This window comes from Chrysoperla carnea, chromosome 3, assembly GCF_905475395.1.
Source record: "Chrysoperla carnea chromosome 3, inChrCarn1.1, whole genome shotgun sequence".
Taxonomy (NCBI): Eukaryota; Metazoa; Arthropoda; class Insecta; order Neuroptera; family Chrysopidae; genus Chrysoperla; species Chrysoperla carnea.
In genome coordinates, this window is record NC_058339.1 from 47,893,244 (window position 1) to 47,920,841 (window position 27,598).

The window sequence follows — 27,598 nt, forward strand, 5'->3', positions numbered from 1 at the left end:
GAATTATTTCGAAAGGATGAAAACCAAAATTATTTAACTCGTGCAAATATTGCTAAGCATATCTGTTTAGTCCACAATTTTTATTATGGCTTTCGGTTTCGGGTTTTGTATTGTTATTTAATGACTTGATAAAAAGACTGAGTAAAACTAAAGATAACGTTTTTCATCAAAGAAAATTATATTATTTTTTTTGTCATTTTTATCAATCGGAAAGCCTTTATTATTGAAGTTATACAAAAAGGCTGAAAACTGAATCGGACTCGACGGATTATAAATTCATTTAACTTATTTTACTGAAATCTTTTAGAGAAATATTGATTTTTTTTTTTAAATTATACTAAATAATAAACATAAATATTGAGATCTAAACCCAAAAATTTTGCATAAAATTTTTTGGATGAATAATACATAGGTAATATTTTTATAATTTTTTTTTGTGCTTTTTTTTTTTATTTAAAAAATCTATGTTATTAACAGTAAGACTACACTCCTATCTTAAATTTAAGTACAAAAGGCACTAGTGGCTCAATAATTTAATGTCAAAATCGCCTACATTCTTCGGTTGTATATAATAATCTGCTTTTCAAGTTTACCACTTTATGTACGTTTTATTCAACTCCTTGTAAAATATAGGTGAAGAATCTTTCCGAAATTCAGGGATTAATAGTTAAATCAATGAAGGATATAATTAGCACTTTCTACGAGATTCCCAGACCAGTACATCCACTTCGTAAAATTATCGAATTTTATACTTGAGTTATTTCTTAAGGGAATAGTTACAAATTTTGACATTATCAAAAACAAGAACAATATATCTGGGCAGGTTCTAGTCATAATTCGTTGCGTACTTTATACTGCGCGTCAGGATGTCTAAGTGATTGAAAACAATTGAAATTGTTCAATTGGTTGAAAACAAAAGACAAAAAATTGAAAACAAAAGACAGCTGGATGCGCTGTACAAAGCCACCCTCTCCACTCTAGTTTAATATATATGATCAAAATCCTTCTTGACCAAAATCCTTTTGTGGCATTCTGTGTATCGTTGCACATGCTTACAATCAGTGCTGGATCTAATCTTCAAAGAAGAGTGTCAACTAAGTTCAAACTAAGCTTTTTGATTACCTAGCAGGCAATGAAAGAGATGTACTTAGTCCGAACTGAAATTAGTCAACGACTCATTAAAATTATACTCTGAAAAATTCTTCTAATAAATAGTATAAATTTAATTAATATTTGGGGTGGTGAAAACAGGTACTTTTCAAGATCCTTTATTTAAAGGAGTTTAATATAAACCAGATGGTAAATCAGTAACTTTACTAATAGAAATTTGACTGTTTGTTTTAGCCATTGCCATTGGTGACATTGACCGATAATCACTTGATGGTATACTAGATATTAGTTTTCTTCCATGATTGGAGCCACTATACATTCCAGCATTACATTGTCCCCGTTTTATTGAAAACGTACTAGTACTATGATTGGCGCTATCATTTGGTAATATTGATCGATTTGTTTGTAAATATGATATAGATTCATTGTTTGTATCGAACTCATTTGATGGTAGAAAAACACGATGTTTATCTTCATAATACGAGGAGGACGTTAAGGTTGTAACATTTTGTTGTGATATCCCAGAACCTGTGTTACTATTACGATTCCTTGCCACATGAACAAACACTTGTGGTGGTTTTGTTTTATTTTGTTTTAAACTTTGTTTACGTAAACATTTATTTCCTACACCATTTTGATAATCTGATGTTAAAACAATATCGACCATGGAATTTAAACCTTCATCAATTCGATCTAAACTTTTTGACTTGATTTTATCTGCAATCGCTTGTTGATCAATGGTTGATGTTTCCACAATTTGTTTATTATGTTTTAAAACTGGTGTAGCTGTAGGGGAATTAATATCAACGATAAATAAGCCATCAATACTGCTGTGTTTCACTGATTTAATATTGGCATCTTTAACGTTAACATTTGGAGGTATCAATGGTTTATCGTAATATCGTGCTTTTTGTCGACGTCTTTCATATTCTTCAGCACGATCTCTAGCATCCATAATACTATTTAATAGCGCACGATTGTCATGTGAATTTTCTATAATTTCCTGTCTATCGACACGTGGTAAATTTTGACATTTTGATGCACTTAATAGTGAATCAGAATCATCGTCGGATGTGAAGAGTTGATTTTCTTCTTCATCAAAGAATATTTCTTGTTGTCGACATTCATATTGGTCTGAATCATTATTTGCTGGGAAATATAAATGTATTAAACTTTTTGTTTTGCGTGGAGGTTGTGGATGTAAATTAGATGGAACTATTTCAGCTTCAATATTTTCAATTGATGGCTGTGAATCAACTTTGATTTGTATACAATTATTTTTATTTTCGGTAATAACATTATTATTTGCTTTTGAGTTTTCTGTTTCAGCATCGTTTATAATATTTTTTAATTCTTCGATAACTTCTTCAATTGTTGTTTCATCCTCGTGTCCATCAATTTGTGTATGGTAATATTTTTTACTGTTGTTTATTTTGTCTATTTTGTTATTGTTTTGAATATTACGTTGACTGCCTTTTGTATTCACTAATATTGTATCATTTTGTACATTGATTACTTCATAAACCATTGGTTCCCTTTGGATATCATCGTCTGGTGATAGAGATCTTTCTGACGATGATATACCCTCATCTTCAGCAGGCGTTGAATCTTCTGGAATAAAAGTCTTTCTATTAATATCAAAGGAAAAAAATACACTCAAGTAATAATATTAAATAAATTCAATAAGCGAACTAAAAACATTCCAACGTAGTAGCATATTATTTTGATTTTAATTTTAAGAGCTTAATGGCGCTGAAGAGGATTGCCAAAGCAATCAAAATCGGCTACTTAATTAATAATAAATTTTATAAATCTAGCTAAACATTTTTGTTGTGGGTCCTGAAGGGGATATATTTTAATAAAATTTATAATACAGCCCATAGAAATGCTCATCTTAATTTGTTTGTTCTCAAACGATGAAGTAAATTTTCGTCAATCGTCGTTAAAAACATATTGATGAAATTAGATATCACATAAAAAAAGTTAATTGCTCAATCTAATCCGTGTGGGTGCTACGAAAGCTATGCTTCAAGTTTATTGTCAAATATTGATAAAATTATTTCATGATAAAATAATTTTGTTAATCTAAGCAATGAGAATTTAGAGAGATTTTCTGGTGGTTTCTCAGTTCTCCATCAGGAGTTTTTTTATTCCTGAGTCAAAGGGGTACAAGGCAATAAGATGAATCTTAGACAGACTCCACCTCAAATTTGCATTGGTTTTTCACAAAATTTTAGAAACGACTTTGCCGAACGATATTTTTTAACATTTTTTACCAATGTTAAAGACTTTCTTTCGATGCTAGTCATGATACCAAAGCGCACAACTGGAGTACAGAACGAGAATTGGAATACGAGTGATTTACTCCGGATAACTTTGACAAGTATTCACGTTGAGAATACTCTACAACATGAAAATATTCAATTTAAATGCGCTTGTTACCGGATTGCAACCTAAAAGATCTTTTGAAAGATGGTTTTTCGGCTTATTTCTGTTATTATAAACACTCTCAGCATAAAATATTTTCTTCAGCCCTTTAGTAATAATAATGCAAAGAATGGCTACAAGAATATTATTGCCAATTGTGGATTATAATTTTTCAATTTTTCCAGTAATTTCTCATTTTTCTCAAATATGTCATATACGAATACTAACCTCGTTTACTAGAAGATGCTCTTCTTGCATTTATAATTTTATTTGATTTTCCTTGCTGCTTATTCGAAACTTCTTCTTGTAATTCTGAACAACGATCCTTTAAACATTGTTCTAATGACATTAATATACCTTTTTCCTCTTGTAAAATCTAAAAGAATTACAATATATTGTAAGACATTGTTTATAATAATAATTATTTTAATATATTATCACAGACCTTAACTCTACGTTCTAATAATCTCATTTTCTCTTTTAACGAATTATTTTGTCGTTCAATTTCTTCAGCATGTGACGTCAACTTTTGTATATCAACATGACTATTTTCCCATTTTTCCAATTCAGCAAATACACGTTCTGTAAATGGCGAATTTATGGGAGTAATCTAGAAATAAGAAAAACTTATTAACTGTCTATTTAACGCAAGTAAAATTCGTTGAAAACAAATAATTTTCTTTCAGAAAGATAGAAAACTTGGAAATTTAATTTTAGAAATTGTGATTGTACAAACCTTTTTAAAGACATTTATGTCAAATCCAGCTTGTTCCAGTTCAGCTTGAACATAAAGTCGTTTTTGAGAATTGCCTGCACTTAACATAAAAGCATTTAAAAATCGTAAGCCAGCTGCTAATAATTCACCGTGATTTCCAGATGAACTTAACACACCAACCAAAAATCGAAAACGGACAGGCTCACCAAATCGCAATCGTAATGTGGATAACGATTCTGATACTGGTATATGCCCATTTCCTGGTGGTTCACATGCCATTGTAAGTAACTGAAAGAAAGAAATTTATAAAATTGAATTGAATCTCTTAGCTGGAAAACTATAAATGCTGCCCGCTTTGGTCACTCCTTGGCATTAACAGGATGGCAGAGTGATAGCAGTTTATAAAATTACTACGTACATCGTGCGATCCGAAGAATAGTAAAAATTGTAGCCAATAATCTACCAATGATTAGGGATACTTCAAGGAATCGTGGCATATTGCATATTGCAAGGAATCGTGACATAAAGCTTATTTTACGATGGTTCGGAAGTTCTTCTGGAGAGTTGGGCTTCAAAGGCATGCAGTACATCATAATTACTCTTATATCTAAATAATCCAGAGACACAAAAAATTTATTGATTTTGTAATTAAACGACATATTTCTGCAGTATCGACTGAAGAAATTACTCTGGGATATCATACCTTGTACCAGATTTTAATCTATTTCTTAGAAACTATTCATCTTATCATCAAAGAGCTTATAAAACTTCAAAACTCGATCAATAATTTGTAGTAACCCTGTAGGATAATCAAGGATTGCCTTACCTTAAGTGCAATAATTCTCGATTTGCTAACATTACTCATAATACCAACAGCTAATGTATACAGTCCTGCTGGTGATGATGCTAATCGTCGTATAGCATCGTTGTGTCGTATACAACAGCTAATTAAACATTGTAAGCATACAAGTTCATCTAAGAGAGCACGTCGTTGTATTGCTGGTGGAACACGTTGCATTGTACCACCCGCTTGACTCAATTGTACACCACGTAATAATTCCAATAATAACGTAACTCCATCCAACGGTTCTCCAACAAATTCTTGGACAAAACTGTAAATAAACATCAAATCTTATTAATTATGTAACATTACAAATACGCTGAATAAGGTAAATAATCAGTAGATGCAGCAAAGAATCATTCTTTCCGGGCACCTATTTAAGAAGTAAACGCTTAAACTTAATGGTTAAGGGCATAAATAAAAAAATACGTTTCCAATTTTTGAACACATGAAATATTTACATTAAAAGGCAAGAAGGGAATCCGAAAAGTTGAAAGTGTCAAAAAGCGCTTCCTCAACATTTAATTACATCATATATAAATTTTGAAACCGCCCCCCCCCCACTCAGTTTCATGAAGCTATAGAGGTGCATAAACGTTAAAAACAGAGGAAATACAAGACGTAGCCAGCGATGTGAAAAGTGCGAGCGGTTTCGGAAGCGCAGTTCGCTTTATTGAGTTTTTTTTTCTCAATTTTAGCTTAGTTTTCTCAACGGTTTTTGGCATTTTTCTTGGTTGTTTCTCGTTTTCGTTATTTTTTATAAGACGAGATTTCATTTTACAAAGCGAAGTTTGATAAATTATTTCCCTGTTTTTATTGCATTTAAAAAAAATTTTTTTTTTAAGTAATAGAATTGTTATAAAAACTATTGACAAATGGAGTATGCGTAACAAATTTGATTGTGTATCATCAAAGTATCTTGTTTTACAAGTTATTCTTCTTGCATAGCGCAATAAACTATTCGCACTATATAAGATTATCTTAATCACTTTTTCTCACACAATAAGTAATCTTATGTAATTTGATAATGATTGTTACAGTTTGGCAATCACATTAATAAATTATTAATAAATAAAAAATTTTATTAAAAAAACAATGATTAAATTTTGCTTTTTAAACAGTTTTATGAGATTGAAACTTTAAATAATGTTGTTAAGAGATTTTCAACATCCACGCGCAGATAATGACTCCTAACCTTTAGGGTTGAATCGGCCTGCGAGTAATTTAATGTGAGTAATACGGGTTGTGAGTGAATTGTTGCGGGTGAATTGCCATTGGTGAATTGTATACAGGGTCCGTCACCATATGTGGTACATTGAGTATTTTAAGGCGGTATCAATTTAATTTAATTTAGTATTTCATTGGATATATATATATATATATATATATATATATATATATATATATAGATAGATATGGACACACACATAATATTTTTTATTTTTAGGTAGTGGGAGATTTTGGTACATAACAAAAAATAATAGTTTTAAAATACTCAATGTACCACATATGGTGACGGACCCTGTATAGGCGATTTGTTATACAGCTTTAAAGTGACACTCTTAGCCCTGTTTTAAGCCAAATAGGTATGTATAGACGTTGTAAAACATAATATGTATATTCGGCCACCAGCATTTCATTGGGATACATCAAACTGTTAAGGTTCCCGAAAGATTATGTTTTACGAATGGGAGTGACTAAAATTTACATTTAAGGAATATGCCCGAGTATCATATTACTTAATATTGACGTCTGATTTGAGTAAATATGAGCGTTAATCGAATATACTACCCATGAAATCTGGACTAGCACTATAAGCCATCAGGCGCTCGTATATTCTTTAACCTTTCGTATCATAGGATTATCTTAATAACTTCTCATATAATGAGTAAATGTTCTTAATGTAATTTGATAATGGCTGTTACAGTTTGGTAATCACAATACGAAACATGTTTTATTAATAAATAAAAAAAATGATATTAAAAATAAAAATAATTATTTCGTATATTTATTTATTATTGATTAATAGCTGGGTTACAACAACAGTTGTTTGAACCTGCTGTAACGAATCTCTGAAAGTAATTAATATCTTTTAATTCACTGAACTTTTTAATGTATCATATAAGTAGGTATTATATTATTGTTTGCAATTTTTTAATAATATTGGTTTTATGATGAGAATATCAAATATTATAACAAAAAAAAAAAAAAAATTCACTCACTCAAACTCATAAAATTTTTTAATTTTGAGTTTTTTTTATTATTTTTCATATTTCCCCCAAAAATATAGACTTATGAACTGTATCGAAAATTAAGGGGAACGGGCGGGGACTTGTTATAAATTTGTTTCACTACCCCCAGAAAACTAGCATCCCCAGCCCCCTCCTTAATTCGAATGAATAGAAATTTGATAGAATTTGCCAGCCAGATCGATGAAAGCGAGGTCTTATTTTAAAAATTTATATAGAATTTCCAGGAGAAAACAGCTTTTTTCGACGTTTATACTGCTCCGCGGCCTTTGTAGCCTCTCCAAGCTAACCAGAAGAGTTGAAAATTGGTATGTAAGTTGGTTGGTGTTAAGGATGTATACATTTTTAGGGTATCAATTTCCCAGATCTCCTTTTCTCTTTTTATATCACGAAGTCGTGCATTTTCATATTTTTTATGGCTTTGAACACCTGCACAGTCCCTTCCAATTGAGCTAAATGCATGTGCCTGTTGAGGATGCCAAAAATTATATCCTTGAAACCAATTCCTGGGCCCCTCTTAACCCTTTTTGTAACACAAAATCACATTTCCATGGTTTTTAAGTTTTTTCATACCTTTAAAGGCTCTCTAAACTGAGCAAGAGGGTTGCAAATTTGTATATTAGTAGAATTAGTGACAAAAAGACGCCTTTTGTGGGTGTCAGCTTTACAGCATACTTTCCCTCGTTTTTATAAACTCTACAGTCTACAGTACTCAAATACGAGTTAGGGGAGAGGGTTTAAAATTTGTATGTGAATTGAGTTGATGTTAAAAAATGACCTTGTGATTGTATAAGTTTTCCAGCGGGGGTTCCGCTCTTTTTTTGTGGAGAATACCTACATGTTTTCAAGAAAATGAAATGGGAAAGCGCTCATGGGAATAAAAATCTTCTAACGAGAAAAACATTAAATTAGGGAGCAATATGACTTTAATAATGGACATCTACTGTTCACGAGGTATTTTATATGAGAATGAATAGGATATTAAATATAAGTAGTAAATATAAAACTTCTTGTTAATAAATTTATAAAGAACTAGCTGCTACCCACATGCTCCAGACAATAAATCTCCAACTTTATGTACTACCAGGAATTAACTCAGTATACTTGATCGAAATGTTTTACATGTTCTACTATGTTCAAGAATATTGTTTATTATATAGGAATTAAATTCTTAATAAAGACAAACTTTACTTTCAATGACGAATAATTTTAATTTTATAATTTTGTTTACGTGTTTTTCGGTTTTGTTAATTCAATTTCTATCTATTTTATTGTTTAATTTTTATTTAATTTTTTTAATGTACGAATGAATTTAACAATTAAACGCGTCGTTCCGCTAGTAAAATAAAATAATTATTATAATTTTTTAAAATAATTTTACTTTTAAGTTTAGTATCTAACTACGAGCGTAATTAGAATTTTTTTCAAAGAGGAGCAATATGTTTACACAAAAGTTTAATAGTTTAGTCCTCATAAAAAGGTACAAATGTTTTAACAAATTTCGTGGAACTAAATCAAAAATGAATTTCATTGTTTTAAGTAAGTATCTTTAAATGTTACCTTTCTTAACAAATACTTCCTTAATTGAATATTATATATCTCTCTAAATTTTTAAAGTTTAATTTTTCCTTTAAAGTTTTTCTTCTAAACTTTTGTCATTTCTACAGAAAATGTACAGAAAATACTTGTACCACCTTCACTTAGTTTTTTCGATCTTTCTGACATTTCTTGAGAGCTCTGTTGCTTATGGTGAATATTTTTGTGAACGAAATTGAAGAATAAGTTATTTGAAACAAAAATTGTGTCCCGAATGAAGGAACCAAAAAGCGAAGTTGATTGTAATGCTTTATTTTTGTATTCAGATTATCTCTAAAATATTGGAATTGATGTCAAATATTGACATTAAAAAAATTAGAAAATAAATGACCGATTTTTCAGAAAATATATTATCACTCTTTCCTGTTAGCTTACTACAATTCAAATTTACAATTTTTGATGCCGGTGTTTCGAAGTAGAATTCCTGTAAGCTACACACCTGTGTCTAAGTAATTTTTTTATGCAGATTCTCTCACTTAATTTTACATTAATATTTGTTTTGTCTGTCATTCTTAAAGAATTTTATAATAGATTATAAAATAAGTCTACCATAAAAATAATGCAAGTCCTTGAAATGCGTATAAAAGTTATTTTAGTTCATTAAATATTAATATCTTCTCAAATATTGTATTGTTTAACTTTTTCTCAGCTTTATTCGCTAACAATTATTTTCGTTTTTTTAAAACTAATTTCAACAGAAAATCATGTTGAAATCTTGACCATTTTAATACGCTGTTATTAAGTTCACCTGCAGCTTTATAAAGTTGTAAGCAAATCTTAGTTATTCAGTCAGCTTTTCATTGGGTGTGTTTTTGGTTTAATATTTGGGAAATTTATTGGCAGTACAATATAATCATAGTGCGAGAGCCCATGTTTGCATGATGAAACGAAAATTTTATGATTTGTTTTACCTACCGTATTGAGCTTTATGGAAATCGAGTTTTTCGATAAGATTTTAATTTTTGCAATGGCACTTTTTCAACCATTTAGATAGTTGGAAACTTTCTGGCATGTTATTTTACTAATTTAGTTACCTGTGATTTTCTTGTCAAACTTATTTTGCCAATCCTCCACAACCCAAGTAAAACAAATCATAGAATTTTCGTTTCGTGCTCATGAGATATCGGAATAAATTACGAAATAAAAAACTATGTAGTGGAAGCGTCGAAAAACATATTAAAGACAGTGGTGTATGTAGGTTTAGGCCCGTGAGGCCAAACTTTAGGGCAGCAACATTTAAGGGACGCCAAAGTTGAAGAGATTCAGGTTGAGTTGTTGATTTTGACTATAAAAACCGTTATTGAAGCCCATCGATATGAATATTGATGTATATTTCGTTATAAAAAAGGTGGGGTAGAATGCTCAGGTTCAAGGAGGCCATCACCATTAAATCCATCATTGACTATAAAGTGTAGGTCCTAGTTTTAATTAGATTTTTAGGATTGGCGCACATTGTTGCAAAAAAGCGTTGTTTTTACTTAGCTGTACTTTAAACAGGATAGATTGATTGTTTTGTATTGATACAAACGTGGTTATAAAAAATAGTTTTATTGAGAAAAAAATGTTTGATGAGTGTGTGATGAGGATGACATTGAAGAATAATGCTATTTCAACTTTTTGACGTACTGATCAGATATAAACATTTTTTCGTTTATAAATAAAAGCGTGTTAAAATTTGGTGAATATCCGCATGAAAAACTTTAATAAACGCTCATTAACTAACAAAAAACCATACCTACTTTATAGATACTTCTTAAAGATTCAAGTTCAGTATTACTTTAATGTAAAATAATGAGTTCAAATACCTTTAACATTTATCTGATATATAAACAGTTCAAATTACTTGTTAAGTATTTAAACTTGAAAGTAATTATAACATAATATTTATACAATTACTTACATCATAACACTTGAATATATTCTACATTTCTATGTGTAATTATTTCTTTTTTTAAATAAAAATGTCGGAAACTTGTTTGAAACTTAATATATCATTTATCATTCATTCAATAATTATAATTATTTATGTAAAACAAATTAACAAATGTATATTTGAGGAGGATAAATTAAATCAAACTTCATTGCTGATGAAATCTTATAAAACTTACTTAGCTTCTGTTAAAAAAAAAAATCAAACATATTTAGGCCCGTAGATATCCATAAAATTTAATAATAAAATTTCCATTTAATTGAAAATTTAAAAAGATAAACATATCCGGTTCTTTGCGTCAAATTGGCAAGGATTTTAGACATTAATTCCTGCTCATTAGGTGAGTGGGTCTTGAAAATGATGTATTTGTAAAATACTGAACAATTAAAAAAAGCAGATCAAGAAACCAAAACTATTCCAACGTATGTGCATAAAGTCTTGAATATTTTTACCACCATATACAGTTTTCTTTAAGGGGATCATTTTCAGACAATCTCCCTTTCAATGTTAGTTTGCGTGATGACTTAATAGAGTAATTTTATTTTATAAAACATTCCCATACAAAAGATACCGCTTAAAACAACGAGTATAAATATTTATGATATAATTCTTAAATTGAATGTAGTTATTGTTAAAAAAATGTAAATATACCCTAAGGAGGAAGACAGTTCAAGGTCATTTCAACGTAGCATGACCAATCTTATTATTTGTAATTGTGAATAAAACCATTAAATTAATTCTTCTATATATTTATATATTTTTTTTAAATAAATTATTTTTTTAATTAATAAGTTGCCAAAGAGACATGACTAATAATGAAAATGGCGGCGTGTACCTAAGTATCACCCTAAAGGTCAATGTTTATTTTTATAACATGTAAGCTGGCCTATTTTCTAGATAAAGCCATTCTTTTATTCTTTAGCCTCATTTCTTTCAAAATTACCTAGCAGTTTTCAATTCACGAGATACATAAGTAAAACAGAAATTTAGGATCATATTATGATTATTATTGTGAATATGTTGTGTAGTAAATGGACTATATTTTGTCCAAAACAAAATAGCCTTGTTATTACCTCTAAGAAGCGTTGATTTACATGAAATTATTTCTAAATTAAAATGCCATGACCCCATGTCTAAAATTAAAAAGAAATTTTATTGATGTCCCAAACCATTTTGCTATTATATCAAATTAAAACCTAATTTGATCACTCAGTACGTCCAAGATAAACCGCGCAATCTGGTAACATTAAATACTATTCATACTTAGCATAAATATAACACCTCTAAATATAAAGTTCGCTGACTTTAGTACAAATTTAGATTATACAGTAAAATATTTACCTTGGAAATGCAAAACGTAAATCCGCACGTAGTTTTGATAATAATTCTGATACAGAACTAAATTGTCTTAAACTCATTTCACCAGCTGCTGGAGTTGTTAACATTGGATTTCTATAATCACGTAATAATGTACAATCACCTAAAGCCATGTTCATATTTCCACCAGGTGAAGAACCCCCAGACATACATAATGTATCCGTTAACAATTTATTATTATTTCCAGATAGTGAAGAGCTGTTTGATGTCGATGGTGGTGCTGAATTTGTACGTGATGAACGGCTACCGGTTGTATTTGTATTACCTTGACTATTATTGCTACCACCGGGTGATTCATATAAGCCATATTGTTGTTTTTGTCCATTTAATGTTTGTGTACCATTTGTGGGTGTGTTATTTGATGATCGTTTAGCCCATTTTCTTAAAGCAACAGCATAATCTTCTGGATTGTATATGGGAGGGCGTTGTTTTTCCTAGAAAGAAAATATTAAAAAACATTTAATTCTGATGTATGGGATAATGTTTATAAAAGCCTTCGGCAATAAAAGTTTGGGACTAAATAATCAAGTATTTATTAGATAGAGTTATTTGAGTTTATTGTCTATCTTTATCAAGAAATCATTTTGTGAATTCATTGGATTTTAAAGAGCATTGTGAATCTGATATCTCGAGAATCATAATGTTTAATAGGCTATTATTTCTCAATAAATGTTATTTTTTACAAAGGAATAGGAACTGATATTGTTTCGGTCACACCGACTATCCTCTTTAGGAAAAATTCTACATCAATGAATGAAACTTTGCATTTATAGTCTTTGATTCATTTCAATAAGAAACCGATTAAAATTCTTTGCTCAGTGAATAACTTCTTAGAATATTTTAAGCAAGTTCGTACAGTTTCATATACGTTATACCATCTCTGGAATTCACTGAATCTTCCGGAAATACTTTTTCAATATTTGTTTTTTGTGTGTGCACATCACACTTTCTAAATTTTGATACCAAGAGTGAACAGATTATAGAAAATAGAATTATAGATATATCACAAGACTTTTCAATAAGCATTAAAATAATAATATCATTATAGTTTTAAAAAGGTTTAGCTCCAATGAATAGGAAGAGTTAATAGTAATTATAATAGTAATTGAAGATAGGTATTAACTATATTAATAAAGAGTCTTCCATTAAGAGTGATACTATTACTTAGTGATAAACTTAAATTAAACAACTTGAGATATCATATAAATTTTGTTTTTATTCAATAGCAATTATATTGAATAAAATTGCTTATTGCTTATAATTGCTTGCAAATTATTGAACTTTTTTTATCCAAATGAGTTCAGTTTGAGCAGTTTCTTATGGACTTAATAATTTTTATTGTTCCATATTGTCAATATAAAATTTCTATTCAGCGTTTAGTAAGATCATTAAATATCTCATATTTATAATAATATCTCATGTGACCCTTTAAAAGTAAGCTAAATTTTATTTCTTTTGTAGGTACACTCCTCCCTGCGAAGCTTCGGATCTTATACAGTGTGATCTTTTCAAAAGTATCCACAATAAATGACTGTTGAGCTGATGTGATTATTGTTTTGAGTGAAAACACAACGATTTAGATATCGAGGGGGAAGTTCAAAAATGGTACCTCGAGAATTTTAATTTTCACCCCTTTGCTCCTAGCCACAACAACTTTGAAATTTCAAATGGAATCTCCTACTTTGTTAAACATAATTCTAAAGGGCATAAAATTCTCTATTCACGATAAAAAAAAAAGTGAAATCGAAATTTTTGGTTTCATTCCTTCATCTCCACCCACACCGACTTTGAAATTTCAACTGGCACTTCCTCCTTTATGATACCTCATTTGGAAAGGCATAAAATTCTCTCTTCTGGGTAGCCTATTTTAAGGACCAATCGATCGAATTCACTTTTTTATCATGGTTAAAGAGAAAATTTTAAACTCTTTCAAATGAGGTATCACAAAGTAGGAAGTGCCATTTGGAATTTCAAACTTTATGAAATGTTTATGTTGAATTTAAGTTAAAAAGTGCTATCAATCTTAATGGAAAACCTTTGAATACCTGGTATAATCATTATAGGAACGGTCTATGACTATAGATTATTAATACACACCACCAACTATGGTCAGAGGTGGTACAACTATTGACGATAATAATAATGGTTATTATAATAAAATATAGACGATTTAATGTATTCTTTATGTGTTTTTTCTTCCATAATATAAATTTTCACTTATATAAAATCATTAAGCGTGTACGTTACTTTAAGGGGATTCGTATTTACATACAGAGTGGAAAAAAAAACCGATCAAACACAAGTGCAATAGACTCCATCATAAAACAACGCATTACTTTTAATATTTTGTAAATATGACCCAATTTTGTTAGTGATAAATTCAAAAAAAATGAATGTTTCTTGAGAAAATGGACCAACATTGGATTTTTGTTTATATTGTCTTAAATAAACTGTTTGTGAAACCTTTGGTTCTGTATTTATGATAAATGGAAGAAGGTATTCATGAATTGTTATATATTTTCTTCATTTGGTTAAAAAATATCTACTAAATTTATTAAAAATTAATTTTAATTAGCTAGGCCGATTAATTTTAAATATCTGGATGACCGAGCTTCGCTCGGTATTCTTAAACAGACACAAATTTTATCACGAATAGAAGACCGTTTTAAATGTCTCCACACAAATACCAATTTGAATCATTAACTACGATATACACCAATGGATGTCAGGAAGAGTTATAATTTGCATTGTATTTCATTAACTACGATATACACCAATAGATGTCAGGAAGAGTTATAATTTGCATTGCCGGTTTCAGTTTTTCATGAAAAAAGGAATAAAACGACGTTTTTTTAAAATGAAACCTTGTTAGATCGACTTATCGCCCCAAAAAACCCCTACATACTCATTTTTTAGAAAATCTTTGGAGCCATTTCCAAGATCGTAAATATATATATACAAGAATTGCTCGTTTAAATATATAAGATTTCATGCAGTTTAAATTCAGCAGGAAAAGAAAGAAGAAATATGTAATATGAAAACAAAAATTTATTAACGAGTATATTGAAAATTTTGCACTATTTCGAATATTTTTTTGTAATTATTTCCATTCTTAAGTATGTTCGTAATTATTTCATAATATATTTCATTCGATTAGACTCGGTCTATATACTAAAATTGTAATTAACAATAAACAATATAAGTCTTTTAAAAAAAAACTAATTTTATGTAGTTACTAATAGATAGTTCTAAAGAATCATTAAAAAATATCGTAATGAAATGATTGATAATAATTACTATCATTGTATTAATTTACACCGTATATAGGTTGATTTGATAAGCCAATTTTTTCAATTCCAAAAAAAAAAAACAGAAAATTAAGTAAATATGGAATTAATCGTAATATATGTGTTATACTGAACGCTTTTAAAAATCTAGTAATAATAAATAAAATTAGAATATGAGCTACTTTTTTAATCACTCAAGTTTTTAGAGGCTTTCGTTATTTGATTCATTATTTGAGGTATACTTTCTATAAAATTCGCCATTAAAATGTAATATAAATTATTCAGTAATTACATTATTGATAGATTATAATATACATACTTTGCTGTAATCCTCTTCGGTTAACCAGGACTGTTGTGGCTCATTTTGTTTTTTTACTGTTGTACCAATGCGTCTAGTTTCGTCAGAATTTGGTGGCATTCTGGTTGGAAGTAGATCCGATTGTAAATCACTGTAACAAATAGAAAAATATCCGTTAGTTTCAAATTTATAAAATAAAACAAGCCATGGATAGATCTGGGTAGTGGGCAGCGCGGTGCGATCCTTGATCCATATTGCCGTTAATGTGCTTTGATCGACACCTCAACGAAGTCGATATTATTTTTGTTCTCGTGATATCGGCGACGTAAAAATGACTACGTACGTACGCACATACATACTTTTTCTCCAAATTTTTGTTAATGCCTTGTCCTAGCCATCAAACGTGAAGATATGTTGAAAATTTCGATTTCGAAAATCGGATCCATTACAACAACTTCCTATATTTTAGTTAATAAATAATTTTCGTATAAATATTAAAAAACAAACACTGAATAACTCGATTAATAGGCAATTTTTATTTAGAAAAATTCATGGTTTTAAAAATACATTGAAAAAAATTGAATCCCAATTCTGGTAAACGTTAATTTGCTAAGAGATAAGAAATATATTTATATTAGTGTATGTATGTAATATACTTACATATTGTATACAAATTATATACAATATATTCGTTTAACAGTTCAAAATAACGGGTATTTGGAATATCTTAAGCAACTCTTGAAAGACGAGTGATAAACAACATAAACACCATCTTTCATTATATTTGTTTGCGTTTTATAAGAGCTGAGCAGTGAATAGGTCCTAAATGAGGTAATTAACACAACAATTGACCAGGATGGCGCATAATTAGAACATTTTAATATCGAGAATTCTCTCTCTACTACCTTTTAGAGCTTGTAAGAGTATGGTTTCTGAGAAGAGTATTTAAAGTATTGTCGTCAAGTCATCTTGCAATCATGCTAAACAAAGCAGTAGTGTCCTCATAGCTAGAGTTAAGCTGTGGTAAAGCGGGTTCACAAAAAGTAATTTCCAAAAAATTACTGATAATGCCCAAACTTTTTAGAAATTGAAAGCGATATGGTAGTAATTTTAGGAATTTTTTTTAGTTTTCTCAAGTTTTGAAAGAGATTGTTCAAGATTTTTCAGGAAGCAATTCTTGCTTGAAAATCAAGTTAATTGTACGTCGTCAATAAGTGAGTATAACAAAAGTTTGAGTCGCGACCAGAATTTTAATAACTGACTAACGTTAATTTACGATTTTTGTTTTTTTTAAACTTTGTTCGTCTGAAATATAGCTTACTTAATAGATTAAAAATAATTTTTCCAAATATAGGTTATATAGTAATAACCTATACAACTTTTATAATAAATTTAAATAAGACTGAAGGAACAGGAAACGAGATGTATTTAAAAAAAACTGGTTTTTGCGACCTTTGGATCTTAAATACCTATGAACGCTGAAAAGTGCAGACCATATGTGACTTTTGAGTCAACATTTGTACTATCAAATTAAAGATTTATACAAATATTCAGATAATTCCGTTAGATTTATAGGTTGAGCCCTTTCTAACTAAGATAAGCGGATTATTTTGCCCAGCTTTAATTGAAACATGCATGAAATTAAAATAATAATGGTAAAGTAAGTAATTTATATTTATAAATTTATTAAATCGGACAATCAGAACAAAATAAATAAAGTATAAAAACAGGTTTCCTTTTAAATTTGATATTTTTATAAGGTGACTTCTCTTGGCTACTGTTATATTATTATTAACATTATTGATTTCAATGTTAAACTCAAAAAGAGTTATTTAACATTTACAGAAGATATTAAAGTAGTAGTGTGTATATAGGTATCCATATACCACAAAAAATATAATAATAATAATAAAACAGGAAGCTTACTGTATTCGGAATCAAAATCAAGAATATATAACACAATACAACATAACAAAAAACTTCAATCATTCATTCTTTATAGAATTACTTTTTAACTTTTAACATTTAAGGCATTCTAAAAAAGTAAAATAAACAATTGAAAATAAACAATTGACGGAATTAACTGATGAAATAACCTGTGTTATTGTCTAGTTTTCGAAAACTGTTCGAAGTATTTTCTAGAAAACTTTTTTTTTTCCTTTTTTCAAAAGTATTTTATAAGGCTTACTAATTGAAGCTACCTACAAATTTTCTTTTCCCTATCTTTTATAGTTTTGGAGAAAATGGACACCAAAGCTCTGCACTAATTTGCCCCTCATGGAAAAACAATGATGTCCCCTCATGGAAAAACAATTAACTTTTGTTCCAAGACCCAAGACCCAATTGACCCATGTTGATCATTTATGAACGTAAATTGACTTTGTATGTCCTGAGCACGCTATAAAAATTTCAGCTCGAATATCTTTTCGTTTTTGAGTTATCGTGATGACGGACGGACAAACAGAAATGGACTAATTAAGTGATTTTATAAACACTTATACCCAAATTTTGTGCGTAGCATCAATATTTTTAAGCGTTACGAACTTGCGACTAAACTTAATATACCTTGATATATATTTCATTTATACAGGCAAAAAAATGGAAACGGTTATTGCTTTCTAGACAAATAAATTTGGTAAAAATTTCAAATCATAAATCTATTTATAGGCTAGCTTTTTATTTATTACAACGGAACACGAAGTATAATTTTAACATGGTTACCAAAAAGTAAGTGGATGCGAATATTTTAAATTAAGCTTTCAAATTTTACCCAAATACAGCATTAGGGTGCCAAGAATGAAATTCATTTTTGAAAGATATTAATTTTTATAAAAATCTGAAATGTACCAAATATAGAACCAGCCACTTAAGAAACATTATTGGACTAACCTTTAAATGCAATAGATAATTATTGAAAAATTATTAAAAACCGATACGCATAAGCCTTACATATAAAGTTCTAATAAAATTCAGGTCAATTCATGAGCAGTAGAACAGATGTTCTATATTAAATTTTGCTGGATTTAAGAAAAAAGTTCTGTGAGTAAAAATGGATCGAAATGCGATGTTTAAATCGACACTTTGTTAGAATGCCGAATAAGAGTTACACCCTGTTTATAATAGAATTTGCAGGTAAAAATACAAACTTTAACTGCCTTTAAAAGGAACATTAATAAGTGCACTTTTCTTTCTTATAAGAAAGTATAAAATCAGTATTTTCACCTGTTTGTTACATTTGCCATTGGTTACAACTTGAGACCTCAACGATAATGTTTATTTTGAAATTTTTTTCTTCAATTTATTTTTTAGTTCACAGTGTTAAAAAAAAGGTTACTTTGAAAATAGTTGATTGATTTAATCACACACTTATTCTTCTCGACGCTTCCAATATTTTTTTCAAGGCTGACCAAAAATGTCTGAAAAAACACTTTTTGACCGGAAATACAACGTAAAAACTGTTGCTTTAGAAAAAAATTTTTAGGGGCAAAACTGTGTATCTATAGCTCAATTGAAATATTAGGATTCCCTAGTTTGATTTTAAGATTTAACCTGTTTAAAATTTATCTTTCCTTCCAGATTATTTACAAGTGAGACTTGGTTATTTTACCAGTAAGTCACTAATACTGTAACGCGTAGATTTTGACTAAATTCTTGGAAAATCGAAAAACAAGAAGTAATTTATTACAAAATATGCATCCATGTAAATGTAATAGAAACAATTTCTAATATGGTAGGCCATAAACACTATTAATTATGTAGACAATTAATACTTTTATTGCTGTGTCCTATAAAAGTGATTCTGTGACGCCAAAATAAAACAATTTTATTATATGCCAATATATACATAAAATATTACGAGGTCTTAATAGTTATGTTATTATAGAACAATTTATTTTTCACATCTATTATAGAAAAAAATGTATGTAATTCATAAAAAATCATTTCATTGTAAATTATTGCGAACATTGTTTAAATTTCAGTACTAGTTAGCAATAAAACAATGTCTCTTCCTTCCGTAACTACATCAAACGCATCTTTGATTTATTGATTTCCATATTCTATATAAAATAGATACTCTTGTACTACTTTACTAAAAATTATTTCAAGTGCATATGTAATTTAAAGTAATTTTAATAAACTTAGTCATGTATAACATAAACAGTTAAACTATTGACATAAATCTATAAATTACTAGTTTTGTATCATATTATAGTTTTTTTTTAAAACAATAATAACAATAATCATATATGCAAAAATACACACAATCGATTAAATACAAGATAATACAAAAATAATCATCTATTGATGTGGTAAAGTAGTAGCGTATACAGGCTTTTCTTTAAAGATTTAAAATTTAAATCAAACTCATAAAGATTATATCAATTATTTATCAATTACCGATATTCGGTTCATTGGAAAGATAATTTTATGTCATTTGTGTTAAAATATGACTTTGGACCCAATGGAACCTAGTGAAAACCACACATAATACAGGAGTCAATTTGAATTTAGTAGATAGTTTTTCCTTGATATATTTTGTTATTCGTCTGCTTAGACCTATGGAATAATAAAGCATAACAAATATGTAAAATTGCAGCATATGTGTGATCTTATATCTGGTTTATTTTTTCTCGAGATATGTAAATCTTGCCGATAAACCAGACACATAAAATTAATTGGAATCCTATATTTGCCTTTATATTGATGGCGGGCATATGCCTAACTGCTCTATACAAAGGTCGAAAACTCGATTTCCGATTTTTGTAATGTTTCTAATGGAAAATGAAGTTTCTGATTCCTCTAAACGATTTTCTGAATGTAACTATTTCTTGGCCTATGTTTTTTTCTCAAAATCGCCGAAAAATTACGTTTTACGTTTCTAAAAAAAAACGAAAACAATTCGATCTCAGAAAAATTCATGAGGATATGCGAGAAACATAAGTATATGTTCGAATAGACAACACCAAAACAAAGTAACTACTGGTGAAAGGAATCTTAGTTAACGCACTTCTGGTACTACAAGGCCGATGTGGCCTGAGTACAACCGTAGGCGCTTACAAGCGCCGAAAATCTTACGCCGCCTCATTACGATTGTTGCAAGAGTTGCAACAGTGGAAACGATGTCCTATCTTCTTTGCCACTGTCTAGCCATGGGGAGATAGATTCACTTGAGCAGGATTGAAAACCTGTATGGCCTGAAGTACGTTGACGTCAAAGCACTCCTGCTGTTTTTAAGCCGCTCCAAATGGTTCATGGATTAATGGGTGAGGATGGATCAATATACCTACACAACAAATCTTATGATCTAAATGTGTCCCACCTCAGGCAGGCATTCCAATCAAACCTGGCCTACTTTGTAAACAATGTTTTTTCCAAAAGGTCATTCTCGAAAATGTTTCTCTATTTAAAACCACGTCTATGGAAATAAAGTTTAAAAGAGTTCAATAAACAAACACAAAGGTACGTGCATAAATATATACATTTATTTATAAAATGTTTAGAACACTTATATTGTATTCAAAAAATATAAATCACCAGAGCGTGACTATCACTGCAATATTATCATCTTTATTTCAACTATTATTTTGTTTAAGATTTTTTTTTCTATGTTTTATAGAATATTTTAAGTACACGGGAGATTTAAAACACAATAAAATAGAATACTTGATGTCTGGCTGGCATTGAAACGTATAATTATTTTACCAAAACCAAAAAAACATTTAATGCTATTGTTTTTCTATGAGAATATATGAATACACATCTGCATGAGTGATTCTAACTTGGGAATCGACAAAAAGGTACTTCTCAAGTATTTGCGAGAATTTTGCATGTTTAGGGTTTCAATAAAAGCAAATTAATGCACTTACTAACACGGGAAAAAAATTCTTAACATCAACCGATATGAGGTTGTCACAACTTCATCGCGAGATCTAATATGGCAAATGGAGCTACGAATGTGATACAACTACCGTATGGGGTTGAGAGGTGAAGTGGACACAAACGCATGAGATGTATGAAAGTATATACTGTCTAACAAATTTCAAATATTGTTGTTTTGAAATGCAACATAGTATTGTGGTGTTAAATTTATATATTTGGGCTTTTTTTTGCGTTGACCTTTAAAAGGCTAATTTTCTTAAGAAAAATTTTGAAAACTAATATTCATTAGTTAAAAACATGACAAATATATAAAGAAAATTATAGCAAGCGGCACTCTTTTTTCTATAAAATACAATTAAAATGATTAAATTGTATGCATTTGTAAGTTATTTCTTCTTTCTATAAGTGATTTTCTCTAAATCTTTAGGCATCAATATTTCAAAAGCTATGGTATAGACGGAAAATTTTACTCTTAATTTTCGTCTAATTTTCCCAAATTCTAACAGAATTTATTACTAAAATTCGAAACAGAAGTCTCAAGAATCATCATACAAAAAGTCAAATCAGTTTTGGTTTTGGTCATTATTTGATATTTGAGATACGTAAATTTCGAATTTTGAAGCACAGTAAGAATCCACGTTTTCGTCATTAGTGTATCTCCTAATTACAATTGGCACATGAGTAGTGCCCATGCATTGTTAAAAAAGTTGATAAAAATATCATTACTACTATCAAGTCACACATTGTTTAATTAAAGTTAATGATCGAAAGTTTTTGGAAAAAATAGAATCGACACAAAAACAAATTAAATCCTATTATTTTTACCTATAATGAAGTTTAATTAACCATGTTAAGAGACCTTTTTAGATATAAGAGTATTATTTAAAGTTATTTACGCATAATCAAATGTTGAAAAAAATTGTTTAGTGCCAGTAAATTGTTTAGTACTCTTTTAGAGTGTTTATTTTTAAGACCAGCAACCTTTTGCGCTGGATTTTTCTTTAGTTTTTGTTATACATTTCTTTTTATTTGAAGATAGTGCTCCGTCAGTATCGTTATCCGAAACCCTTAACATTAGCGAGAAGATACATTACGATAAATAATATAAATAGTGTTTTTTTGATGTCGGTTAAAAATGCAATCGCAGAATTTTAATGATGTGGTTCAGCTTGTATAAAATAGCTCGCAGTGTCTGTAAAAATATTTTCCAAACTGAATACAAAATCAGTTCAAAATGCTTTTTTTTACTGTTGCTGTTTTGTGCTTTTCATGTAAGTAAAAAATTCTAACATTTACGTATTTATCAGATGTAATTTTATTCTTTTTAGTAACATCAAGCTCACCCTTGACAAATCGCATCATTAATGGCACCCTCGCACCATTTGTACCATGGATAGCAAATATTTTAACAGAGTATAAATCAGTACCTATACCATATTTTCCACAAGCTTCGTATATATCAATCGAACGTGACTGCGGAGGCAGTATAATTGCTCCTAATTGGGTTTTAACAGCCAGACATTGTATTTTTACTCATGAAAATAAACCTTTGTCTGAGGTAAGCACATTATTTTTTGTTAGTTAATCTGAGCCTCACTCAATTCGAAATTTCAAATTATGTATTTGCAATTTACCAAAAGCGCTGTATTTTTCAACAAATGTTTGTATTAAAAGCTTCTTTTTTTTATGAAAATATTTTAAAAAACTAGACTACAAAATCATATTTGTAGGAATTCCATGTAAGTGTTGGAAGTAATAATTTGTATAGCGGTCAAGTTATAAAAGTAATTGACATCGTTGTCTTCAATTCCGACCCTGAAGATGATCTTGCTCTTTTGAAATTGGAAAGTGATGTAAAGATCATCCCAATCAAAGTACAGTATGAAGATAATTTGCATTACGAAGGAAGATTAGCTACAATTTATGGATGGGGCAAAACAGAACTATTTAATTCGACAAACCTTTTAAGAAAAACTAATGTACAACTTATAGATCGTGAACAATGTGGACAGAAAAGATTTATTTGTTTTGATCCTAGCCTTACACATTCAAACGCTTGTTCTGGAGACAGTGGTGGACCAATGATTGTTCAAGAAAACGGAGAAACACGATTAATTGGTGTTGCTCATGCTGTATACGTCACTAAGGACGGCTCATGTGCAGAAGGTTTGGGTAAACCTTCGTTGTATGTTAGTACAGCATATTATGGTTCGTGGATTCAAAGTGTTATTGGTTAATGACTTTAATGTCACATTACATGGATATTTTTCGTTTGAATTTATTGAAATAAATTGATTTATTCAAACATTACATAAATAAATTGTTTCTTAAAATTATTTCCGTCCTGTCGCTCTATTAGCTCAGTTGGTTAAGGCGTAACCAATTCCGCCCGCGTCATCTAAAAACCCGTGTTAATTCATTAAAAAATCTCTTCAAATCATTATAAAAATTTAATATGAAACCATATTTTAGAATTTATAGCTCTAAACATGTTAATTCACAATTCAATTAGTAAATGAAAATTGTTTATTTTGAAAAAGTGAAATTTTCCAAGAATAGTACTTATTATTATAATATTATTGTTTTGCAGATAAAATCATAATTTTTATATAATAAAATTTTTTGAATAACAAATTATTCAATGTTCAAGCTATCGTTTGTATAGCATAGGTTATAGACACAGATACAGAGTGATTCATTTAAATTATATCAAGAACGCCCAATATCAATAAAAATTATGAAGTTCGATAATTTTTTCATTTTTGTCAATCAAAAGTAAAACTACAAGGACTACTCCGTACTGTAATATCTATTTAAAGACCTTGAATATAACTTTCGCATCAGTGCAAAGCAAATTACAGAATATTGAATTTTATCAATATAAAAAATATTTATGTAATTTTTGATCAGTTTTAAGCAAGAAAGTATTCTTGTGATTTTTTCTCCAGACGCCTAGTTTTCAAAATAAAAATTCTTGAAAAATTAAAAATTCAATATTCGAGTTTAAGAAAAATGAGTCATTTTTTTTCAATATCTGAGGGAATTCGCTTAGATAGCGCAGCTTTGGCGCTACGAATTTTTGAATTTTAGATGGATTTTGATATTTCTCCAAAAGGGCATATGAAATCAAACAAACTGAATTATATGAAGGATTTTTTTAAAATCATTTTTATTGGATTATAATAAATCACTCTGTATTTAATTTTTATTTCAAAATATTACAAAATTAACAATAAACAAATAAGATGTTCTGTGTACTTATATGTTGTCTAATGGTAATTGATAGTGTAATATAATATTTTGAATGGGAAAACAAATTATATTATGATGGATATGTTAAATTATTATTTAGAAAAAATGGAAAGAATATTATAATCAACTAAAGAATATTACAATAAATTATAATAACTTAAAGTCATAAAATAATATCGCAATTATAAAATATCGCCTTTGTTATATATCTTGTTTATATTAGATATTATATTATTGAGAATTTACATAATTTGAATTCGTTAATTTTTTCTTTACGGAAATATTATGATAAATTTTTTAAAAATTTACGTAGATTTCTCATTGGTTGGTCCTGTAGACCAAGACCTTTCTTGTGCTGTTATTATAATTCTGCAGGCAAGAAAAAAATCTACGCCTCGTCAACTTTACGAACTTTTTTTAAAGAATAATATGAGACAGTGGGAAGCCAGGGAAATAAGGGCCAATAAATATTTTGTTATACATTGGTTTTTTATAAGAAGGTTCGGAAATTATAAAACAGATTCACTAAATGAGAATCGAAATAACGGTTGGTGCTAAAGCTGTACGAACAAGATACGATGTTCTTGAAAGTTATAGAACATTCAAGCGAGTCAAAAGAGAATATTCAAAAAATATATTGAATTCATTTTGGAAAACATAACAGAATGCTTTAGATAATTTTGGAACGTTATCGGGACTTACAGCTCGTCTTTATCATATACAGCAGGTCTTCATCTTATATAGTGACGAGCTTTTATTTATTAACGTACCATTTTTTCTAAACAAATACTTAATGAGGTCATAGATGTGCCGTGCTGTCAAATAAGCCTTACTTCCTACGCAATATCGAGCATTAACTTCCTTCGAAAACTCTCCTTCTTGAAAAGGTTTAATATGCCGAGCAATGACATTTGCAGTCGAGTAACCTGCCAAGCTCATTTGGCAATTTTTGCCAACGTATTTAATCATAGATGTTGGCTGTTTATTTTTGCCTTTAATTTGGTTGGCTTTTCTGACTAACAGATTAGTGATTTGTTTCAAAATGCCGATTGTAGTCCACGATGTAATTACAATAACAAACGAGCGTGCGTTCATATGATCTAGCATTCGTTTGTTATAATTGAGTTCTTTTTCCTCACATGCTTTCATAATCATATTAAGTTATGAACGCAGCGAATATTCAGACTGATATGGTCGTGGTACCTTGAGCCTTCTCTAAGGGTATAAACACGAGGCCAGGTCGAATATCTCTTTGGTGTCTAAGGAAAATGAAGAAAGGGGGTCTTATGGTAGACCAGAAGTAATATTGTATGGTGGTATTTGTTTTCTTTAAGTTCCAAAACAGGGGAGGAATTCCACAAGCTCGTATTGTTATCTTATTAACTCATTCTCTTTTTATTCAGAACCTTTAATGTATGTTGTTGCTGCTTCATTGTTTCTTTGATAATATTATTTAATTATTGTTAAATTTCTTCATTATTAACAATAATAAATATTCAATTCAATGTTTGAAATGTGTTTATAATTGATAACTTATCATACATTTATTCATTTTTATGTCAACGTTCTTGTTTACATTTATTTTCAATTACCTAACGATCGGTATACAAATTTAATACTCATAGAATCATTCGAAGTTGTTCAAGAGATTTGACCTTCATCCCTTTAACTCTGAGAGGTCGTCAAATAACTACCAAAGAAAATAAGTGATTGCGGAAATTCTTTTATAAAAGGAGGGTAAGATATAGTAAGATAATGGCAAGTAGCTCGTTTTGTAGTTAACCAATCAGAAAATAACTTAAACAAAAATTTTAAGAGTTTGATGTAGGCATTATGTTCTTACACCAGATTGGACCTAGTTCTTTGAGTTTCTTTAATAGCTATTAAAGAAACTCAATTTTTGGTCCTAAACGGTAAGAGATAGAGTAACACTTTAAGTTAGAAAGTTGATCCTCACAAAAAAACTAACAATTTTTGTTTTAAAAATTTTTTTCGAAAAACTTAGCTTTCGGAGGAAATGCGACTTAAAAAGATGTCACTATTGCATTTAATCGAAATAATTAAAGTTTATCCATAACTGTAGGTCAAAAGCATGAATGTCCTCTATTGCCCTTGAAAATTTTCGGCTAAAGTATTTTTCCGTAGTGAGCAATTTTTCTTTCGATTAAATGCCATGATGAAATATTTTAAGTCTCATTTTCTCCGAAAGCTGACGATTTTCTAAAAAATAGTGTAAATAAAAAATTTTAGTTTTTTATGAGGATTAACTTTCTAATTTAAAGTGTTATTCTGTCTCTTAAAAAAAAATCTCTTACTAAACTAAAAAACGAGCTATTAACCAATATAGATTAAAATGACCCACCCTGTATATACGTAAAAAAGGAAGATATAGAGACGACTTCAAAAAATTTTGTAAAAACTACAGCTCGGTTATTCACGTAATATTTTCTATCGGAAATCTAATTATACCTGTCATGTTAAAAGTGTCGTTAAATCACACACTAACTAAAGTAAAAATAAAATTAAACTTTCTCTATTTCAAGTAAAATTATCTTGAAGAAAATCGATTTATCATGACATTAATGTATCATTACTACAGGGAAATTTTATTAACCTACTTGTAATAAAGTAGAAAT

General features: G+C 29.2%; 2 protein-coding genes across 2 annotated transcripts in view; one reads left to right on the plus strand and one right to left on the minus strand.

The window, feature by feature from the left end:
• Positions 1-493: 493 nt before the first annotated feature.
• The window catches only part of LOC123295679, an 85,413-nt gene continuing 58,308 nt past the window's right edge, over positions 494-27,598 (minus strand). Inside the window, exons 2-8 of the mRNA XM_044877101.1 lie at positions 15,852-15,981; positions 12,210-12,679; positions 5,079-5,364; positions 4,274-4,540; positions 3,983-4,147; positions 3,766-3,913; positions 494-2,721 (exon numbers count right to left, since the gene is read on the minus strand). Of these exons, the coding sequence (XP_044733036.1) occupies positions 1,283-2,721; positions 3,766-3,913; positions 3,983-4,147; positions 4,274-4,540; positions 5,079-5,364; positions 12,210-12,679; positions 15,852-15,950 (2,874 nt within the window). The 5' untranslated portion in view covers positions 15,951-15,981 and the 3' untranslated portion in view covers positions 494-1,282. The remainder of the gene's footprint in view (positions 2,722-3,765; positions 3,914-3,982; positions 4,148-4,273; positions 4,541-5,078; positions 5,365-12,209; positions 12,680-15,851; positions 15,982-27,598) is intronic.
• On the plus strand, positions 22,929-24,114 carry LOC123295681 (trypsin-7-like). The gene is made up of 3 exons (XM_044877102.1): positions 22,929-22,981; positions 23,039-23,268; positions 23,441-24,114. Exons 1-3 carry the CDS (start codon positions 22,945-22,947, stop codon positions 23,945-23,947), a joined length of 774 nt encoding a protein of 257 aa, XP_044733037.1. The 5' UTR covers positions 22,929-22,944; the 3' UTR covers positions 23,948-24,114.

Bases quoted from the DNA above. Each gene is read 5' to 3' on its own strand.
- LOC123295681 (XM_044877102.1), top strand. From the start codon at position 22,945: ATGCTTTTTTTTACTGTTGCTGTTTTGTGCTTTTCAT. The intron at 22,982-23,038 runs GTAAGTAAAAAA...TATTCTTTTTAG, and splicing joins TGCTGTTTTGTGCTTTTCAT to TAACATCAAGCTCACCCTTG. The intron at 23,269-23,440 runs GTAAGCACATTA...TCATATTTGTAG, and splicing joins AAAATAAACCTTTGTCTGAG to GAATTCCATGTAAGTGTTGG.